Source organism: Cylas formicarius, unplaced genomic scaffold, assembly GCF_029955315.1.
Source record: "Cylas formicarius isolate icCylForm1 unplaced genomic scaffold, icCylForm1.1 PGA_scaffold_9__14_contigs__length_23061073, whole genome shotgun sequence".
Taxonomy (NCBI): domain Eukaryota; kingdom Metazoa; phylum Arthropoda; class Insecta; order Coleoptera; family Brentidae; genus Cylas; species Cylas formicarius.
In genome coordinates this window covers 16,570,835-16,586,446 of record NW_026844365.1, presented here as the reverse complement: position 1 = coordinate 16,586,446, position 15,612 = coordinate 16,570,835, and the positions used below count along the sequence as shown (strand labels likewise).

General features: G+C 33.1%; 3 protein-coding genes across 3 annotated transcripts in view; all 3 read left to right on the top strand.

The window, feature by feature from the left end:
• The window catches only part of LOC132707597 (sushi, von Willebrand factor type A, EGF and pentraxin domain-containing protein 1), a 74,180-nt gene extending 63,412 nt beyond the window's left edge, over nt 1-10,768 (top strand). Inside the window, exons 12-17 of the mRNA XM_060679504.1 lie at nt 30-269; nt 3,960-4,139; nt 7,729-7,902; nt 7,959-8,135; nt 8,197-8,305; nt 9,626-10,768. Coding sequence (XP_060535487.1) covers nt 30-269; nt 3,960-4,139; nt 7,729-7,902; nt 7,959-8,135; nt 8,197-8,305; nt 9,626-9,878 — 1,133 coding nt within the window. The 3' untranslated portion in view covers nt 9,879-10,768. The remainder of the gene's footprint in view (nt 1-29; nt 270-3,959; nt 4,140-7,728; nt 7,903-7,958; nt 8,136-8,196; nt 8,306-9,625) is intronic.
• A 1,154-nt stretch (nt 10,769-11,922) lies between these two features.
• Nucleotides 11,923-12,840, top strand: LOC132707343 (myosin regulatory light chain sqh). Its single transcript, XM_060679156.1, has 3 exons — nt 11,923-12,067; nt 12,223-12,435; nt 12,490-12,840. The coding sequence occupies exons 2-3, from the start codon at nt 12,246-12,248 to the stop codon at nt 12,822-12,824; spliced, it is 525 nt and encodes a 174-aa protein (XP_060535139.1). The 5' UTR covers nt 11,923-12,067; nt 12,223-12,245; the 3' UTR covers nt 12,825-12,840.
• A 789-nt stretch (nt 12,841-13,629) lies between these two features.
• LOC132706942 (uncharacterized) overlaps nt 13,630-15,612 on the top strand; it is a 238,400-nt gene continuing 236,417 nt past the window's right edge. The window contains exons 1-2 of the mRNA XM_060678540.1: nt 13,630-13,638; nt 13,724-13,958. Of these exons, the coding sequence (XP_060534523.1) occupies nt 13,630-13,638; nt 13,724-13,958 (244 nt within the window). The remainder of the gene's footprint in view (nt 13,639-13,723; nt 13,959-15,612) is intronic.

The window sequence follows — 15,612 nt, the reverse complement described above, 5'->3', positions numbered from 1 at the left end:
TATTAATTTATATTGATTCATTATTTCAGAAATAAGATGTCCCGAACCGATCTTGGCCGAGCACAGCATTCTTTCCGTCACAGGGAACGATAGGATGTATGGTAGAACACTGATCAGGACGGCGGAAACTTCGAACGTCGGGGCGACGTCCTACAAAATCGGCGCCCTAGCCAAATACCGTTGCGAGAGGGGTTACAAGGTGATTGGCGAACCCCTGAGCACTTGCGAAGATAACGGCTCGTGGAGCGGGGCCGTGCCCCAGTGTGTCTGTAAGTTATTTTTTTCCTTGTCCGCAAATTCGTGTCTATTACTATTCGTTACTATTTACAATACGTAGTAACTAATAAAACAAATTCGCAGAAAGAAAAAAAAAACCTAATGGAGACATAACATAAAAAAAATAGAAAAAATTATAATTTAATATCAAGTGGATTATACTCACGACACTCCTAGAAGTCTGCAACCAACATAATCAAGTAATTATGAATGGTGAATCAATTGCCATTCTTTAATATTGCATGTAATACCTTCTTTTTCGTTTAGTGCCGATTATATTCCAGGGTTTTTCGACGATAACTTCCGAATGGTTTGAGCTACACGCTTCAAATTTTCTTCCTTTTTTAACGTACGCGGGGTGCATAAGATGTGTAAAAGTGGCTGCGGTCAAGCTTCGGCGTCCATCTTTTTTTTTTTTTTTCGACTGTTTTCTGAACATTGCTATGAAACATGAAAAGTGTCCGAAAATTGAAGCTATCGACTTCAAATTTGGCAGGCGAATAGCGATTGGTCCCCTAACGGAAATTGAGGGGGTTGGGGTCGGGAAGTATTTTAAAAAAATCAAAAATCGCGTTTGCAAAGGTCTAACAAAAAATCATTTCTCGAAAACCGTTAGCGAAAATTGGCTTTAACTAAAATACTGTGTTTCAGATGTCTTTTATACGACGATATAGCCCGTATAGACAAATAAAATTTCTCTATTTAAGGTTTTCACCTATTGTAAAGGGTATTTCAGATATACCGTGCTATAAAAGAAATGAGTCAAGTGTCCTAAATTTGCAGATATCGACTTCAAATTTAGCAGAGAAGTAAAAGTTCATGCCCACATTTAAACAGCAGAAATTGGGTGCTATCAACTTTCACCAAATATATTTTTTCAAATTTTATTTTTTTTGTTATTTTGGCTTCCAAAAAAAAAGCTTTTCTCCCTAACCATTCACCGGATCGTCAAAATTTTCTAACCTGGAGACGCGGAAGATTCAGGGCTATAACACTTATATCAGACATTTTTCGATTATATACAGGGTTTTCGAATTATAGACAAAAATCTAAAAGACCAAGAAAATTGTTCTTTTCCCGAGTAAATTATTAATCTCGAATCAAAAATCGTAAAAAATATAGCCATCTGTTTAAACAGTGTCATAGGCCGCATCAAGAGCTACAATTTTTGTATTCACGGTTTTCGTCTATTACATCCGCTGCTCTAGATATTTGAAAAAATCCATATGAAAATCACTATACCTTGAGTTCAGTCAAGACGCGATGACGTCATTGATTATTACGGCGCATTGCATGGTTTCAGAAAAAACCATTTACTATTTTGGAAAAATTTTTGAACCAGGGAACGTGAGAGAGCAAGGGCTATAATCTTCATTTTCTGAATTTTTTGAATTATGTACAGGGTGTGTCGATTATGGGTAAAAATATCTAAAAGACCCTGAAAATTGCCGTTTTCGTTTGTAAATTATTAGCCATTAATGAGAGACTATAAAATTTGTAAAAAATTGATCCAAACAGTATCATAAATTTTGAAGAGGGAGAGTTTCAGGTTTCGTCTATCATACAGGATTTGAGAGAGAGTTTCAAGTTTCGTCTATTATACAGGGTGCGCGAGATATTTGAACAAATATCATTTGAAATCGCTATTATTTGTGTAAACTATTACTTTTATCAAAGTTGACCGCCACTTTGAAGTTCGGCGAGATGTGAAAGTCACTTTATACAGGAAGCATACACAATAAAATTACATCGATTTTGCGAAAGTTCCATACTGGTCCGTAGAAGCCCGATGTCTCTCTCTAGGACAAGACTGCGAAGCAGTTTCTTTTCAAAATACAAAGCTGATTCGTTGATTCGCTAAGAACTTGCCCCGAACAGAGACGATTTTTCGGAAGCAATCTTGTTTTCCCTGTGTCATAAGTTGGTCATTCCTCAAAACATCTCAGAACTAAAGGACATTACAGCGAACATGAATTTAGAAATTAAGGTTTAGTTACAGAGAATATTTTTGAAGCGGTTGAATGCTGAGCGTGCTTTTTCTATTCGACTAATAATTTCCCGAGAATGATCCCATCTTTCGCTCAATCTACAACCAAGATACGGAAATGTTTCTACTTTTTCGAGCTTAGTGTTTTTTTACTTGAAGATTGTTTTGGTGTTTGGATTTTTGGTAATATTCTTCGCACATATTTACGATCCTGCGCTGTTTTATATCAGGACTGTATCATCCGCATATCTGAGATTATTTAACCTCTCTCCGTTAATCAGTATTCCATCTTTACATTTAGTCACAGCTTCATTGAAGTAGATGTTGACTATATAAGTTGGCAATCATACTTATGTCTGTATCTTTTATTCCTGATGAGCTTTTTATATCGGACTTTGTCAAATGGCTTTTCAAAAGTTTCGAGCTCTGTGGATCAATACTTGAATTCTAAATAATGCTTATGTGACTAGGCCATTTCTGAATCCCACCGTAGATGTTTTAATTCTAATAGATATATACAGATGGTCTATTCTAAATTTTTATATACAGCTGTAATTCAATTTTAACTGTACGATAATTATTGTTATTACCAGTGGCGTTCCTCAAAAATATGATATTTTCACGGAATGATTCGGGACTAAATTTATTATGGACTGCTACTGACTAATAGTTTCGCTTGTAATAAAAATCAGTTTCGAAACCATTTGTTTTCGTTTTTTAATCGAAACCATTTGTTTTCGTTTTTTAAGCAAAAACCTAACTAATTTTTTTTAATGGTTTAAGTAGTGTATGTTTTCTAACAGAATATTTATCACATTTCTGGACACTGACTCTATTCTCTTAATTAGGAAACAGTCTGCTCGTATGTAATTTGGCCGCTATCGGCCGGTATTACACATTCAAGAGAAATAGACCATAAAAAGTAACCGAGATTTTGGCTTATAATATGACCAAAACTGTTATGGAAATTTATTGATATTTGCGAAACGGCTTGAGATATTTAGCGCGGAGACAGATGCATTAAAAGTACACAATTTTAATTTAATTCTATTTTAATTTCTACTTCTATTCGAAAATATTAGTGCTCGGAATTGCTTTCATTTGTACGAGAAAATGAACATTATTATTCAATAATGTCCATTTGTCGTAAACTAGTTTTACTAAAGTCTTGAACAAAATATCGCTGGAATATCTAAGCAGTTATGTTTGTTATATTTGTGATCAATGTGACCACCATGAAACAAACATGTGCTAGTTTTAAATAGGTTTCTAAAAGATTTTGTTTACTTATATTTTATTATTATATATATTATATTGATGATATATATATATATATATATATATATATATATATATATATATATATATATATATATATATATATATATATATATATATATATATATATATATATATATACATAGTGTTTTTTTCACTTTTTATTCGGTGGAATTATAAGTATTTGCAGTTGTACACCCTTCTTTCTGTGGTTTGCCGCTCGCTATTACATATTTCTGCTAGTAATATTTCTCTTACAAACATAGATAGCTCCACCCCTGAAGAAAGTTATTTTCATTTTATTGTAATTAATAGTTTCAAAAAATGATATTTTTTGCACAATGGGTTTGTATTGGTAATTTGGACTCAAGAGATCTCGAACCTTCTGATAATCCCGTTTTTTGTTAATTAATTACAGACGTCGACTGCAGGAATCCTGAGAAAGTATCAAACGGTGTCGTCACCTTGCCATCTAACGCTACGTATTACGGAGCTTTGGCGCTCTACTCCTGCGATCCCAATTTTGAATTGGACGGCGTCTCGAGAAGGTTGTGCCTGGAAAATGGCACTTGGAGTTCGGATACGCCCGCGTGTAGAGGTGAGTTTAAAACTGATAAAATCGAATCCCCGCTTATCACGGTCGGTGACAGCTTATCCGCCAAAGAGTACTAGGTGACACTATACATAAAAATAAGAAGATTTGTTTACCAAAAATGCTGAAAATATTAATTGGGGAAAAGATAAATTTAAAAGTTGCACGTATTTTTAAAGATATTCATAATTTTAAAACGCGTAAAATCGTTGTCAACTGAGATTGCACACAAATTTCGGATTCTCGTTCATTCACAGTAGTTTTCAATTCAACATCTTTCTCCATGTTTAAATTATTGTAATTTGTGCAAAATCAACTTTTATATTCAAACCGTGCATATTTTTTACGACCAGATGATTTTATTCTGATTTATATTATTATCCGTTGCCCTATGCGGAATATCTTTATTATCTTTAGATATAGAAATTCGCAGTAACATTAAAGATATTTCTTTTTTGAGATACAAAGTACTCTCAAATTTGCATTTAAGTAGTATTCAGTACCGTTCTCAGAATATTGAAGAATTATACGGAGACGCTTTCATTTTCACACAAGCCAGTGCAAGGCATAATAATTTAAAATTAATTTTTTCTAACGTTGGCAAATCATCAGCACAATAAAAAAGGTCATATGCAATATTTTTTGGTCTCGTTCGTTTAGCAAAAACGGTTTTATTATTTCGAAAGATTCCATACATAGTTTTTACACATAAACAAAAGTGCGACATAATGCTATTTGGGATGCAGTGAGTCTGTTGGTGAACATTACACTAAAAAATATCAAGAGCGTTCCATTTAAAAAGCATACATTTTCCTCATTTTCTCCCAAACCCTGTATTCAATTGTTTTTCTGCTTTCAAAATCGTAATCAGTTTGCTAACATAACGGACTTCGTATCTCTACTCATAACAAAGTGATCAATTTAATTTAATTTAGATCAGCCGGTATATTGGATTGCTTAAATGGCATCAGTGTCCAGTGGAGTGGCTATCAGCAGCCCACACTTAGATATAAAATAGAGAACATTTGGGATGTTCTAAAAATAATGTCGTTCCAACCATTTATAGGAGACACCTTCATTATCATGCAAGATAATGCATAGCATGGGCTAGGCTATCCTATTCCAATTCAATTCTTTTTGCGAGGTGTCTATATTTAGAGATGGAAATTTTTAGCGGCAGTAATATTTTTGTAGGATTGTAATTACTTTGTGACCTGATCTCGTATTCTAAGGGCCGCAATCAGTTTTACGCCAAAAGTTAATATAGAATTAGAAATTATCAAATACAAAATATACGATCGAAATCAAGAACGCGAATTACTAGGGAAATTACGTGTCATAAAAAAGTTGCAATCTATTGCGTTAGACACGCACCTATTTTTGTTTTTAAAGTATCATCCCGCAAAAATGTTAATATGTTTATTAATTATGTTTATTTATAGATGTAGTAGATATTCATTTTAATGCTAAGAGTGCAATAATTTATATACTTCGTCCATATCACTGTTCCAAAAGAATAGTAATTTGAACCAACAAAATCACACACATATACTACCATTTTTTTAAGAGATGCGTCTAATAAATATGAACTATTTTATCCCACTCCTGAAATGTAAACCGTTTTGCAATTTTACAATGTTTAAGGAAATCTATTATAGCGAAATTCAATCTTGTAGTCAAAACATTCATTTATTACCCTACATCCATACATTCATATTCGTCAAATGCTTTAATAACGTCTATTTGGGTCTAGTTTTAATTTACCGATTGATTGGTCGGTACCGCTGATGTGGGTCGAATGAATATATTTTCTTTGAAATATCGAATTAGTTCGCATCTTAATTGCATCTGCGTAGAAATAAAGAGTCATGAATGAATTCAAGTACATTACTTAAAACGAAAAAATGTAACGTCAATCTAAGTCCGGACCAGGAAACATGGAGAAATGAAATATTTCCATTTTTTTACTGCCGTTTTTTGTTTTTCTTATTTCTTTTATTTAATGTACAACAATTTTTTTTTGCTTTTTTTGCCCTTTTATGTTCGTTAATGCGTTTCTTAAATGTTCTACCTGTCCGATACAAATTTGGACACATTTCAACTTGTAGACTCCGGATTTTTGAATTTTTTGTAATTCAGTTTTAAAAACAACCTCAAAACCAAATTTAGATTGATGTTTTGAAATTTTCTTGCTACTTTATATGATATGAGATAAACAGAGTTCAGAGTTATTTGAAACTGCTTTTTGGTTATAATCTTATCTATGAAAGAGAGATCGTGACCATTGTTAAGACCTATTTGTTTTATAATATTTAATGCTTTTTCAAAAATTTCTGTGGAACGTGTTATATTGAGTAGTCTGTGGATAAAAGCATAAAAGTCAGCCATTTTGTGTGTGAAGGGTGATTTGAGTTATTATGGCAGAGGACGTTTATGTATGATATTTTCTAAATTGTCCATGAAAATTTCTGCATGTATTGGACTAAGTGGGTTTCCTGTAATTAATCCTTCTTTAGCAATATAAAATTCACTATTTAATTCAAAATAATTTTGGTCTAAACTATTAAACTATCTAACAAATCTTGTTTTATGATAGGGTTTACTTGTCTTTGAGTGAGAATATTGTCTATTATGTTTATTACGTCAACTGGCGGAATGATGGAAAATGGATTTTTTACGTCAAATGAAACTTGAATTGCCTTAGAAGAAATTTTAATATCTTTAACCTTGTCAATTGGTTCGAACGAATTTTTGATAACATGGCAAGATTTAAAGGCAATATGATTCTAAATTTTTTATTAATTTTGTTGGAAATTTTGGTGTTTTTACCAATGAAGCTATAGGCCTTATTGGCATATCCTCTTTAAGTAATTTCATTAAAGAATATAATTTTGGAGGTTGAGGATTCATGATTATTTCTTGGTATTTTTCGCTCTCATTAAAAAGTGTTTTGATTTGTTTTTGAAATAACTCGGTAGGATCATATTGTATACTTTGGTATTTGTCTGGTTCAAGAAACTGTTTGGTTTGTGTAATATGTTCTAGAGATTCGATAGCAATGACTGTTTTTCCTTTTTCTGCCCTTGTAAATACTATTTACTTTTTTATTTTTAATTGATTTTACCATAGACATATAAGAAAGATACTGCAATTTACTGCTAGTTGTTAGTTGAAACTTTATTAACATTAACATGTTTGTTTACGATATTGTCGTTATGACCGTTAATACCAAGTTCGCAATCAACCCCTAAACAATTTAACTCCTTATTGATGTTACAATTCGGACTGTTTCTGAAAGAATGTATTATTAGTAAAATTGATAAATCTATTGTAAAATTCATGATTCGAAAGGAATGAAATGAATGGCTTTTTAGCGGGCTACGAAGATTAACAATTTTTACGAATATATTACGCAATGACAAATTGGATTTAAATGCGTATCCGTTGTTAAATTTAAATTTCTAACCCTTGTTATATAAGGTTGAATAATAAATTGCTAAATAAGAGAGATATTTTACGTCATCCTGTATATCCGATATCACTCGTGTTAAAATAATTTATAATAAAACTATTCTATCTAATTTCGATTTTTTAGAAATTCAATGTAAAGAGCCCGACTCATTCGCCGCGGTCTCAGTCAAAGTCAGCACTCACAGCGTCGGAGGGGTGGCCCAGTATTATTGCCCCAGAGGGCACACCATGCAGGGCAACAACTCGAGAATATGCTTAAAGAAAGGCCTGTGGTCGGGAACAGCGCCGTCGTGCTTGCGTAAGCATGCGCAGAAGGAATTCTCCTGTTCGCTTGATCAATGTTCCCACTTTTAGCTGTTGACTGCGGTCATCCCGGTACCACCGACAACGGGCGAGTTATAGTAATGAACGGCACCACGTACAACAGCGCCATCGAGTACCATTGCGTTCCGGGTTTCGAAAGGATCGGTCCGTACCTCAGAAAATGTATGGATAACGGCCAATGGTCGGGAGATCAGCCGAGATGTGAAGGTGGGTCGGAGGCCGTACTATACTTTTTCATTCTATAATTTTTCTATGGTTCTGTTTGCAGCTGCCGCGGAAGAACCCCAACAAGAGTCCAATTTGGGCACACACATTGGAATCGGAGCGGGAGTTGTGGTGTTCTTGCTGGTACTGCTGGGAGTGATATATCTTAAATTGTGAGTATGAAGCAACCCTAATCTTAACAGCAATGTTTTTTTTGAAAGGCAGTTCTTAATATAAAAGTGCAAGCTATTAAATTTTCCTTCAACAAATTACAAGATTCTATGTGACTGAAGTAAAGTAAAAAATAGTTTCCTGAGTCACTTTCCTGAGTCACTCGGAATTGAAGTGGGAGTTATTTTCTGCAATTTCACATTAAAGTTTGTACCTATTTTCGTATAACTGAGCTTAATGGTGTGAAATGCATAACTCAAGGCTGATTTCTGATAAAACTGAAGTATGAACTGGTCAAAAATTAAAGGTTAATGTAGTGTAATGTCTAGTTTTTGGGATTTCGACTAGATTAAACCCTAAGTCGTAAAAAAATAATCGAAAGACTCAACAGAACTTCCAGCTCATAGCTGCACTTTTTTAAATGGCTAGAATAACCCATGAAGTACTTTGCTATTCTTTAATAGCTTCAATTATTTTAATCCGCGTTTTCGATGTTGTTTGTGTAATTCTGTATCATCTTTTTCGACAATAAAGGAAAATAAATTAGTAAGCAGATGATTCTGTTCAGTATTTCTTCAATCTGTGACATAGAGTCGGAATTATTAGAAAAGAGTACAGTTACGGTTGCCCAACAGTTAGCAGCAGTTAGTTAAGAGTTAACTGCAATTAATGTGAGTTTTTCCTCATTTGGTTGTCAATATTCATTAAAAGTAACAAAAAATGTCATAATAATAAAACGTATTCCAAACACCACCTTCTTCACTAGGCGTGTTATTTAATATTCTAAAAAAGCTCAACAATCGGGTCTATTAAGAGCTTTTTGATACCTACTTTTCGACCTTCAATGAAGAATCTTTGATGTAGGTCTATTGGTAAGCCCCTTAGATGATGAAACAATTGTTAAAATTGAATTTAAAAATAAAATTTTGAACTTCCTACAACAACGGTTGTAGATATTTGTAAATTAATTAGCAAAAACTCAATGCATTACCCATAAAATACTTTTTTCTACTCCCTTCTGTAAAACACCTAGTTACACACCAATGCATCGCGCGGAAAGTATCATTCTTCCTCGTCAGTTTCACTTTGGAGATTTCTGGCATATTACCGTTATAATATCTGAAAACGGTATAATATCTGCAATCTTCCACTGAGGAGGAAACATACAGTTTTCTATACATAAATTAAAAAGTTGATTAACAATTGGGAGTGTTGTTGGCCAGTTGGCAGCACTGGATCTGACTCCCGAGATAACTGAGACAACGTTATTTATAAAATTAGATTTGGAGTAACTGCCATGCTATTTATATTTATAATTGTAGGAGGAAACCGGTGGCCGTCAAGAACACCGAGAACGTGGAAGGAGCCGAGAGAAAAGAAGATCGCAACGCGGCTGTCATGAGCTACGCAACGCTCAGCGATCGGAACGGTTACGGACAGACCAACATCTACGAAAACATCCACGAGGAAAATTTGTATGACGCGCCTTATGAAAGCGATAGCGGGACTTACGAACCCGAACCGATCGGAAGGAACGGCAGCGCTGTGACGGTTAACGGCGTTTCTGTTCGATAGTGGGCACAGTCGGTAGGATCGGCACTCGACCGTGACAAAGACTTTCAACCAATTTGACGCGACTGAATTAGACGGTTAGACGTTTGACTGTCTATTTAAATTAAGTTTGTCGTTTTAAAATTATCTTATGAACGAAGGAGGACCTAAACAACAACGAAATTCTTTTTAAAATCAAGCGCACGCAGAGCGAAGATAATATTCTGTGATAATATACGAAAAAATGGGAAATTTAATAACACTGGGGTATCAAGACGGCTTTGGAAATCAAAAATAATGGTTCAGTTTATACCACTGGTTAAAACTGGTTCTAATTATAATATAATTTTTTCCTTCTTTGTTTGCCTAAAACAGATAACTAAAAAAAATAGAGATGTCATAAATTTAATGCTTCTTTAAGTTTTTGGACCCTCGGCAAAAAAATACATTAAAAAGTTTGATTCTTTGCCGTCCACGGTATAAAAAACAATTGTTTTCAAAAATCATCATTTATTTAATCAAAAATTTCAATAGAAAATAGAAAAAATTTAAATTTCTTGCACTTAATGGTGACCCTTCCTGCAAAACTGCGATATTCCTTTTGTAGCAAGTTTAAATGAAAATGTTGGATGACACTGCCTTAAGAAATGGAATATAATGTTAGGTACTTCTAACCAAGGAAAAAGCAGAGGCTTTAACAAATATGTTTCAATTTGATATTCGTATAGGCTGAAGTACTCGGAATATACGGATCGAAGAACCAAAAAAACATTACCGTATCTTTCGTTTTATCTAAGTTACCTAGATTTGTAAATTATTGTATAGTGTAGGAATCTGTAATTAGGTATGCATCTAGACACGTGTGATTTTTTCGCGAGAATGACTCATTGTATATAATATTTTTATAATAAAGTTGTGCATAAAATAATGTATTTTTACTGAATAAGCAAATAAAACTTTGCCTAAGTAATAAATAAGTAACAATTTGGATGTCAACTTGAAATTTTGGGAATATGGTTTTAAACAAAACTAAAGTGCTTTTTTCCCTTTATTTGGATGACGTAACCACAGGTGGCACCAGGGACTCAAATACAGCCTTTTATTTTAAAGAATGTGGGCTAGGGGGTCGAACTTTAAGTATATTCCAAAAGGTACTGCCATTGTAAATCAATTTAGTTATTGAGAATATTTGGAAAGCTTAGTTTGAAAAACATTTTTGTAAATTATAATAATTATAACAATAATAATAAAAAAGTGCAGAAATGTTACGAGACTCCATTGTAAGCCACCCAATCTGTTTACAAAAATTATAAATGTGGTCATATTGGCTATGAATTTTTTGAATTCTACACTCACTTTCATGATCTAAACCATATACAAAATTTTGGAAAATGCTTAATTGTCACCGATATTCTATTTTAAATAAATACCATTTTAATATTTTTTGAAAAAAGCATTTTCAAAATTTCCACAACCTCCCGAAACCTTAAAGTAAAGGGAACTATAACTTATAAACTTAATTACTAAAATCGTCAATAATTTTAATTCAAATATGTAAATTTTAAGTTTTTTGCATCTATTAATATGCCAAATCTACTGCAATATTGTTTAATTTTGGCAACTCCGGCGAATCCGCCGATAACTGAAGTTGCACTGGATAAAAACAGGATTTTGTTTTTCTTGAAATAAATTCTGATTTATCTATAAATGGCGAAAAATAATCTACAAAACAACAAACATCGGTATTAGTGTGGGCTAATATTAACAACTGTTGCGATCATTTCCTTTTATGGTATTCTTGAAAGTGACCTGGTTATGCCGAGTAAATAACGTAAGAGACATATGTTAAACAACAGCTGTTTAAAACTGTTCCGTATGACCAACTTTTTACCATTGGTGATTAGTCAATTAACGTATAGTGGTAACCTGATTTGCGTAAACAATGACAGGAAATGCAGAAAAGGCCAATAACTGCAGTTAAAATTAGAATGCCCGAATTTCAAATTAGAGCGCTCGAATTGATCGGTTCTGTGATTGGCCGCCTCGTTTAGGTGTGGCGATGTGCCAACAGAAAAACCCAAAAGTTTCCTAGAAATTCTGTCATTTGTTCTGGATGTGAGTCGATGTGCATTGTTTTAGACACTGGAATTATTGAATTTATTGCGAACGTAAACATTCTTGCCCTAGTAATTATTCTTTCATATTAGTTACAGGTAAGTTTTCACGGTGATGTGTTAAGCGATTTATTGTGGGGAATGTAGGAAGCTCAATTAGTAGTTATCGTTAAGATGTTCCTAAAATTCCTTTGCGATTTGTCATTGTTTTACTCTTATCACTACGGTTGCAAGCTAACACTGTGACTTTTTAGTCATTTGCAGATCGTTTTGCAGAATGTCTTCCAGAAAAACTGTGAGCCGCCGTGGTACCACAAAGAAAAGAGCGCAAAGGGCCACTTCCAATGTATTTGCCATGTTTGATCAGGCTCAAATTGCAGAGTTTAAGGAGGCTTTTAATATGATTGATCAAAACCATGACGGTTTTGTTGACAAAGAGGATTTGCATGACATGCTGGCATCTCTAGGTAAGTTGTGACTAAAATGTGTTCGTCCCTTCCTAGGTAGTGAATAAATTTTAGGCAAAAATCCAGCTGATGATTATTTAGATGGTATGATGAACGAAGCGCCGGGCCCAATAAACTTTACCATGTTTTTAACTTTATTTGGTGAACGTCTCCAGGGTACTGATCCGGAAGATGTAATCAAAAATGCATTCGGCTGTTTTGATGAGGATAATAATGGTGTTATTAATGAAGAAAGACTGAGGGAATTGTTGACAACTATGGGTGATCGTTTCACGGACGATGAAGTTGATGAAATGTACAGAGAAGCGCCAATTAAAAACGGAATGTTCGATTATATTGAATTTACCCGTATTTTGAAACATGGTGCTAAAGATAAAGATGAGCAATAAAAAAGTAATTTTGGGATCGGTATTGCATTTTTTTATATACTAACCTAGCATTTTCATGAAACATTAGCTGTATATAAAAATTTTGTTAACTATTAAAAGTATTTATGTATTTTTTAAATTATTCTAACACTTTTTGTACTTGGGTGGAAATAAAGTAAATTTAATTAACTTTGTTGCTTTGATAGAGATTTCTTAGGGGGGCAATAAAAAACTAAATAAAGCGATTAGTGCTCGACAAACAAGAAAAATTTAACATACTTTTAGTATTGAGTTTAATTTCTAAATCAGGCAGTAAATCTGTTCAATCGCCATAAAACCTTACCAAGTGGCATTCCCAAAACAGTAAATTATGATATATTTACGTTTTATTAAAAGAAACTGGTTTTCGTTATTTAAAATCTACATTTTATATTAAATTTATATAGCTGTAACACAAATTTAAATAAAGACTGCACAGAAACGTTTTTAGGGCAATTGAATTTTGGATGATGGATTCAATCTCCCGGCTGTGAGACGAATTAATTATAATAATAAATGTTGTAGGTAATGTATTTAAGCAACAACTATTTCAAAAACTAATAATTTTTATGGCAATTCAAAATTCAATTCAAATTCAATTTGTTGTATAAACAAAATCCACTCTCACAGCGCCATCTGTTGGGGAGTAGTTAGCCGTCGTCGAGACAAAAATTTTGAACGATAGTTTCCTACACATGCCATCCTAGATGAAATTTTCAAATTTCTATTGTTGTTTACATAACAAACGCATGCTTTTGCTGTCGTGGTACACGTGGTTTTTGTGTACATGAAACTCGTACGTCATTTAGCCGGCATTTTTGTTTTGAAAAATGGAAACCAAATTTGGAAAATCACAGCACGGTTGGGCGTCTTTCTGACAGAGCCCAACAAGTGTTGGGCATCGCGACGCAAGCGCCGCTATTTGCGGCGTTCTCCGCCACGACGCAAAGTCACAGCCACCTGTTTTGAGATCGCCCACACAAGTTTGTTGCTTCAAAAGCTGTTTTTGGTTGATTTTCCGCGATTTTTTTGTTGTCCTCGCGTCGTTCTCGAATCTAAAGTTTTGTGAAACAAGTGGTTTCTTTTCAGGACTGTTATTCGAGTCATTTTGTGCAGGTAAGTCACCTTTTTATTCGTTTTTCTGCGGTTGACATTTTCGTGGGGTCATGGGACGCCAGAGACGCCTGCTCACAGGGATCCAAAATCACGGCGTAAGTTAAATTTCTTCGTGAAAACGACATTAACGGTTTAAAATGGAGTATACGTTTTCAAAAATGTTGCAATTAGAAATCGGTAAACAATAAAGTGGTTGGGAGAGTGAGGTTAGGTGTTCATATTTTGTTTCCTCTACCTGGGCTCTGTACTTTAATTGAGGCAAAAGCGGCGACGCAGGTAGGGGTTTGAGAGGAATGCGATGAAGGTAACGAGATAAAAATTTCGCGTTTTTTATAGAGTTTATTTTTGTTTTCCGTTTGGGTATAACGATTTATGTGGTTACACCGAGGGTGCTTTCTTTTTAATTAACTTTAAATTTTAAAATTAATTAAAATGTTGAAATAAATTAAAATTAATTTATTTCAACATTCGCTTTTAGAATAATTTTAAGATTTTTAAAAAATTTTTAGTAGTTACCTAACTTTCAACGAGGAACCAATATTCTTCATTCACAAAAATGTACGTAGACCATTTTAAAAGTTCCTCGCTCATTTGAAATTGCGTGTTTTATAAGTTAATTTTATTTTAATGAAAATTCTTTTATCTTTTTTTAAAGTGTAATTACTTAAAATCTTTAATGATGTTTAAGTTTTGTAGATGAATTGAATCTTAAAGTATTTAAGCATGTTACAATGATTACTTCGAGGATTGCATATTTAATTTACATTCATATTGTTTTCAGTAGATTTTCCAGGCTTATTATTATTTTAAATAAACGGAATGATTTTTTAAAATATCGAATTTTCAATCAAACTCAATTCCATAAAACTGAACAAAACTAACCAGAACTTATCAAAATCTTCACCTTAAAAAAAAAATTTTTTAATGTTAATTTGAGATTCGGCCTTATTTAGAAATAGAAATAGAAAAATTTAAAGAATGTCAGGTTAACAAAAAAAATCCCATCAATCGAAATTTGACATGTCTCTAAGTATATGCTTGAATGTTTTCAATAGATTAGCCTAAGTTAAAAATATTAATTACTTAAAATGCTAAAATTTTAGGTAATTGTTTAAAATAATTGTAAAAAGTATATATTTTAGCAGAGCCAATCTTATTCTCGATAAAAATAGAAAATAGAAAATAAAATACAGGGTTTTCCATTAATAAAATAAAATAATATCCAATAATCAAGTCGAACTTCAGGCATATTTTATATTAAAAGGTATAAATAATAAAGTAAAATTTTAATGATAGCGACTGTGACAATATTTCAACCATCAACGGCACCCGTCCAGATAATTTAAGGTGTGCCTGGACACAATGACACAATTTTTCGTGTCATTAGGTAGCCAAATAGGATAAAATCCTCATGAAATCCTTATGTTAATATTCTAACCAAGTAATTATCACATTGAGAGGTCATTCGTGCTATTTTGCGAAACGTGACTAAAATGGTGTTAAACAAACTTGTTGAGGATGTCAAATATATTCAAAATGGAAATAAAATCGAAGGGAACAAACTAATTTCAATTTTTTTTTTTTTACTTGATGAAAATCCATTATCAAAATAAATAAGAACTAAAAGTACAGATTTTCACGAAATTATATATTA

Coding starts and splice junctions, on each gene's coding strand:
- LOC132707343 (XM_060679156.1), top strand. CDS start 12,246: ATGTCTTCCAGAAAAACTGTGAGCCGCCGTGGTACCACAAAGAAAAGA. Junction 12,436..12,489: donor TGACATGCTGGCATCTCTAG/GTAAGTTGTGAC, acceptor AATAAATTTTAG/GCAAAAATCCAGCTGATGAT.